At 39.2% G+C, this 6,281-nt stretch overlaps 1 protein-coding gene across 4 annotated transcripts in view; it reads right to left on the reverse strand.

Annotated features, from left to right (window-relative positions):
- The window catches only part of npnta (nephronectin a), a 54,331-nt gene that overhangs the window by 21,973 nt on the left and 26,077 nt on the right, over window positions 1-6,281 (reverse strand). For all 4 annotated transcript variants that reach the window (XM_020602009.1, XM_020602010.1, XM_020602011.1 and 1 more), the window contains 2 exons: window positions 3,901-4,020; window positions 2,251-2,370 (listed from right to left, as the gene is read on the reverse strand). In XM_020602009.1, coding sequence (XP_020457665.1) covers window positions 2,251-2,370; window positions 3,901-4,020 — 240 coding nt within the window. The remainder of the gene's footprint in view (window positions 1-2,250; window positions 2,371-3,900; window positions 4,021-6,281) is intronic.

Consider the following 6,281-nt stretch of genomic DNA (forward strand, 5'->3'; position numbering starts at 1 on the left):
GGTGCAATTAATACAGGCAATGAGTGGAGGATAGGAGGGCTTCTTAAAGACTAACAAAAAGACAAACGAACAGGTTCTTGCTGGTTGGTAGGTGATCAAATACTTATTTTATGCAATAAAATGGAAATAAATTATTAAAAAATCTAACAATGTGATTTACTGGAATTTTTTTGTAGATTCTGTCTTTCACACTTGAGGTGTACCTACGATGAAAATTACAGAACTGTCCATTCTCTGTAAGTGGGAAAACCTAAAAAATCAGCGGTGTATCAAATACTTATTTGCCCCACTGTATAATCTGTTTGGTCTGGCTTGTTGCTAATGTAAGTGTTGTTCAAGGTGCTTTGTGAGTTCAGTTAGCTGGTCATATTTTGCTGTTATATTTACTGACTGTTGATTTCTTTTATTATGCTAATTTCTTTTAACCCTTTGTAAGGCACTTTGGCCAACTGTTGTTGATTGTAATAGTGCTATATACATAAAATTGACTTAACATTCTTATCAAACTGTTAAAAGTAACATTTGGTATTAAATGAAAGATTTAAAAAACATCTTGCAAACTAAGAATATGAGCTACAATACAACTTAAAACACTGTTAGAGGTCTTTTAATGTTAAACGCAGATCCTTGAGAACTACCGTAAGACAAGAAAACACCTTCTGCAAGATGTTTTTCCACAGCCTGTATAGTAGTATTTGATTGGATCTTTTTAAAATTCTTTTTTGCACTTATCAGGAATGTAAACAACAAAACCAAAGCAGATTTTTTTTTTGATATCTCCATACAGCTTACCTACCTGTGCCTGCAATGGGGCACTAAATTCTTCCTATAACATGATTTCTGTGACATACCTCAGCAGAATTTCTTTCCTGCCAGTGTTTTTTTGAAAAATAAATGAACAATGAGACAAATGTTCAATAAATCCTTGTCTGTGATTGGCTGTCCCTGCTCTGAGCATAGAGACGATTAATCATGTGATCACCTGAAGGCTACTCTTAAAAGTTACATTCACACTATGTTTCCATCCAATAAAATTGCCCTGCTCACTATCCATAACTTAAAAAAAAGAGTTATAAAATGATCACAGCAGTGACAAACTATAAACAGTGTTTGACGTGACACTTTGTTGTCACAGTGTGATAATGTATTAAGGTGATTAAAACATCATTACCAAACACAGTGAATGAGTGTTACTAATGGCTGACCGAGCACATCTTCCTGGTCAAAGCTGGACCAAATTGGAGATCACACCAAAACAGAAAATGCAGGCTTGAATTCGTCCACTTGCTGGGGTTCAGAGTAAAAGGATAATTTGCACTAAGTTGCTGAATAAACTTACCTGTTCTGTGAAGATTTTTTTTTTTCTTTTACTTCTACTGTAAGTCGAGTCTTTAGAGAATTCTTAAGTGTACTTCTTTAATGTGTGATAAATACGGGCTCAGATCACATTTCACAGCATCATTAAATAAAAACAGCTCAGCATCTTTTCAAACCCCCCATGTAAAGGTCTGGTTACTAGAAGAAATACACTTCTAGAAATATGATTAGAAACTCTCATAAAACATGTGGGTCCAGGGGGATGCAGAAACATTCCAATAATTTGTCATAACACCTGTGGTGGGCAAAGTTTCCTTCCTCTACTCCATCATTCTTTGTGATTGATATCCATCCTCTTCCTCTTTTAGAACCCCCCCATTAGCCAGCTTGCATTTAAAGGAGACTATATGGCAGTCTAATAGGAACAGCCCAGCCTATATTTAAACCTGACACAGGTTGACTACCTCATCTGGATTCTTTCATATGCTAGTTACCCATCTAAGAAGCTGTGTCAGGTGAAATGAGTAATGAAAGAAGGAGAAGAAGGTGGGAGGAAGACAGGAGGTGGTCTTCCCTTTTTCCTCCCGCTCTTATTTTCTAATGCAAAAGCTGGAGGGAGTAAGTGGAATAGTCACTTTTTTGTTGACAAGGGCCATTATGGTAAAGGTAGATGTAAAATATTGAGGTAAACATTTTTAAGGTAAACATAAGAGTTGCTTTGTAAGAGGCTTTGTGTCTCAAATTGCATTTTCACTGCCAGGTTTTCTTTCTTGCTTTACCAAAACAGCTCCATTCAACTATCACTCAGAAAATGTCAGTGATGAGAAGAACACATAAACAACCTCCATAGCTGTGATGCTTTACAGGAGTTACATATGGAAGAGCCTGGTTAACATAAAGGTTCTGTGGGGATATATAAAGACCAGGACATACCCACACAGGTTCTTCCATCTGGAGCCAGCTGTAGGCCTGGTGATGGACACTGACATCTGACCTCTCCTTTCAGCACCTCGCAGCCATACTGGCAGTTGGCCATGCCGCAAGTACGAGCGTCTGATGGACACAAAGGAAACACAACACATATTAACACATGCTGGTGCCACAAGGCTTTGTTTTTTCCCCCCTCACATAGACGGTCACACTTTGCCATTATCCTCTAGCCAATGTGTTGGTGCTGGGGCACTCGCCTGCCTTTTTTGATATTAGCCAGTTTGACCCAAGGGTGTGGATAACACAACAGCACACAATCTTCTGTTATTAAATTCCTGAGCTACGCAATTTCTCTGTGCTCACACTCTGCACTAGCCCTCACCAGCTTCCTACACTTGAAGTCATCTCCCCTCTATCAAAGTACCGGTGTGCATGTACCTCTCTTGCTGAGCCATACCGGTCAGATCAAGACCCACCAAAATAATAATATAATGGAACAGATTTTATTCAGCCTATGATGATAAGTTCACACCCTAAAAAGGAAATTAAAAAGTGAGTACCGCTGCTGCTGCTTGAGCTGCCGCGGGCACCCTGGAGTACAGTTTGATGACTGAGGCAGACCGGGCTGATTAAATGCTACAGTGATTTATTGATCAAGGCAGTAAGTAGCAGGTGAGAGAAGAAGACTGGCAAGGCGTTTAACACTTTCATATTTGAAGAATAGTTTGAAGTGTCTCAAGCTGAGAAGAATTCAGACTTTAAAGGGAGAAATAAATTTTCTTCTGATGAAGAAATAACTTGTCGGCAATCACACCATCCTCAAGTGGAAGTCTGAGGAGAAAATATCAGGTGAAAAACAGGAATTTACAGGGGGACATGTACAGGCATTATCCTGTGTGATATCCTGTGTGCACTCCTTAAGGTAGCCCTTAAGGAGTGCACATTCATTCCAGAGTCTAAAGTTTGCATTTCTTTGATGTTTTTCACATTTTAGCCCTTCACAGGCTGTCGTCAAACTGTACAGCTGCTATAATGAAGCAGATCAATATGAGGCTTTAAGGCTATACAGATGAGTGACATAAAAAAAGGTTTCACAGCAGCAAATCCAGGCTACAAAGAAGAAGAGGCAACATGAAGAGGAAACTGATGAGGGAGAAAATAGATCTGGAATGAAAATAATACAAACTGTGTGTGCTATCACACAAGGCAAATCCCAATTCCCCTAACTGCATCCAAGGTTCCTTCCTTTCTTTGCGTCTTAGTCCTGCCCACGTAAGATGTGAGGAAAAGATGCAAAGAGAAGCTGTGAGGAGTGAGGAACTGAGGAAACACGTTTTCACTGATATGAGACATCCTTTCCTCAAGCCTTCATGTGAAGTGTCCAGTCATAAAATTCTTTCCAATAAAGGGGCGTGTCAATCTGTAGGAGACTTCTGTAAAGGATGCATTTGTCTATCCTCTGTTATAATGTAGCTCCTCCAGCAGCCTCCTCACTCTTCAGAGAGGAAATAAGAGCTTTGGGACGTCCTTCATCATGCTGGACCAGAACAACCTCTTGGTCGAGTGAGGATCGTGGACCAAGGAAAGATAAAATAAGGGAACTGGGATTCACCTACAGATGTATGTGTGTGTGTGTGTGAGAAACAGACTCACTTCCACAGGTCCCATCGGGCATCAGCATGTAGCCATTTAGGCAGTAGCACTTGTAACTCCCATATGTGTTCATGCACCTGTGTTTACAGGGCCTTGGCTTCAGACCGCACTCGTTCAGGTCTGTAGACAGAGAGAAAAGGTGTAAAGGGACTGAAGGACAGAAAGCCCCCCTCCCCTGCACAGAGGTGAACTTAGTCAGAGGGCAAAGGTGAAGAGGTCAGTCATGTCAAAGCTCACCCATCCATTTATGTGTGGCTCTGAGATGTCTGTCTGTGTGCTCTAGTGTGTGGTATGGAAGGGATGGGGGTAACTTTGAGGAAGTGAAGTGTTTTCATGTTCTGACAGGCCTGCAACTCCCCTCTGTGATGATTTAACAGGAAGCCAGTGTCAACTGTCAACCCACCCATTACCTGCACGTGATAAAAGATGCTATTATTGTCCTCTGACTCACCATGGCTTTAGGACATTGTAGCTGCACCATATAGCACTGATTGATGGATACATATAAATCCATTGTTTATATGCATGCATAAAAGTAGAAAAATCTCACCTACAACAGCTCATGCAAATCTTATTAAAAATAATGCTGTCTGGTTTCAGAGCAGGGAGGGCTTCAGGGAGAGAGGCATATGCCCTCAGCTCAGCACATGTCAAATGCTTATGCAAATTCAAATCATTATACTTTTGTCATAGCAAACATTTGAACTAGTCAAACATGGGTGGAACTAATAAAATTATTCATGTCTGCTTTACAATGATGTATTCCACTCCCAGGGCCTTGTTGTTGTGCATGTCGCTTCACTGCAATGACTTATTGACACTCCATTAATGTTATTTGTTACATCTATGTACTTCTGCCATAACAAGTCAAAGTGTCCTCAGTGTGAGGAGTTTATTGGTTAGCTTAAATACATTTACTGGAGAGTTGACTGAAATTTTATTTTAAGAAATATATCCAATATATAATGACATTTGCATGCTTTATTGTCACACATCATAGCAAGGAAATCACAGGGGTAACTAATAACATCAATAAGGTCTGCATTCCATTTAGGTACTTCAGTCTCTGGGCCATGGTGCTGTGCACGTTGCATCAATGGCATGACAGAACCGTCATTATTATTATCACATTACATGTGTGTATTTTCTGCTATCAGAAGTAAAAGTGTCAAATTCTAAGTGTAACGGAGCAGAGGCATCATTAATGTTATTAGTTACATCTGAGCTTTTTTCTGATATGACCACTTCCACAGCGAGAAAGATGGATCTGATGTATAGAAGTGTGAAGGCATCTTGTTGCTGAAACATCAGCTTACAGAATAAAGTCTGTACTGCATAACTGTTAAAGTGTGCCTGCCTCTTTGCAAGTCATTTGAGCATGGTATAGAATCTTACTTTGAATATTAAACATTTAAACTGTACAAATCCAACCACAAAAAGTTTGATAGCCCTTTCAATTTGTTTCACATTTGGTTGTCTTAATAGGAAAAGCACAACTAATAACCCTAATTCATGAATAGATGCATTCTGTGTACCCAGACGCTCTTATTGTGTGTGATGGATGACAGTTCACTAGTAATATCAGTTACACATGGACTTCTCCTGTTAAGACAAGTCAAATGCTTGCTGTAAAAAAAAAGACCTATATGCATTCTAGATGCACATCGTTCTTAAGAAAAGACTGATCGTCCTGCAGTTAATTCTGGTGGAAAGTAAATAATTACTCTCATTAGTGTACTAGAAAATCTTTTTTATGCATTTGTACTATCTGATTACACTCAAGTCCATAATTTATTTAAGAAGATAGTCAACACTTTGTGCACTCACACTTAACTTTTAGAAAGAGAAGGATGAGAGTAGCCTGGAGTTGTGCTTTCTCTGCTGACACAGAGAGGAAGGCTTCTCATTTTGGTTTGCTTTAAACTAATTTCCCTTCTAAAGCAATTTTTTAAGATTGAACTTCCTCATAAAGAAAATAGCGTCACTTCTCTTGCTGAGCATCACTGAACTGAGGAGGGACTGGGCGGTAAGGCACATTCATACGGAACTGGTTATAATTACCTGATGAGCTTTTTTCGAGGCTGTTGCTAACAGCCATTTTCAAAAGAACATCTCTTGGATAGGTTTCATAATGTTACAGTATGTATACTTTTAGTAATATTTAGTAAAGTAATTCCATTGTAGTAGAATCTTCTTGCCGTCTACCCAACTGTGGTGTTGGTTAATCATCATGAAACCACAGTAATTTGCTCTGAGGGAAAACACCAATTTTACAACCGCTAAAAAAACACAATAAGCCAAACTGTACTGAAGTAATTCACTGTGAAACAAATGATGTTCAAATAACAGGAAACTTGTACTGCAACTATTTTTGTTATTAT

The sequence above is a fragment of the Monopterus albus genome, unplaced genomic scaffold (assembly GCF_001952655.1).
Source record: "Monopterus albus unplaced genomic scaffold, M_albus_1.0 scaffold54.1, whole genome shotgun sequence".
Lineage (NCBI taxonomy): Eukaryota > Metazoa > Chordata > Actinopteri > Synbranchiformes > Synbranchidae > Monopterus > Monopterus albus.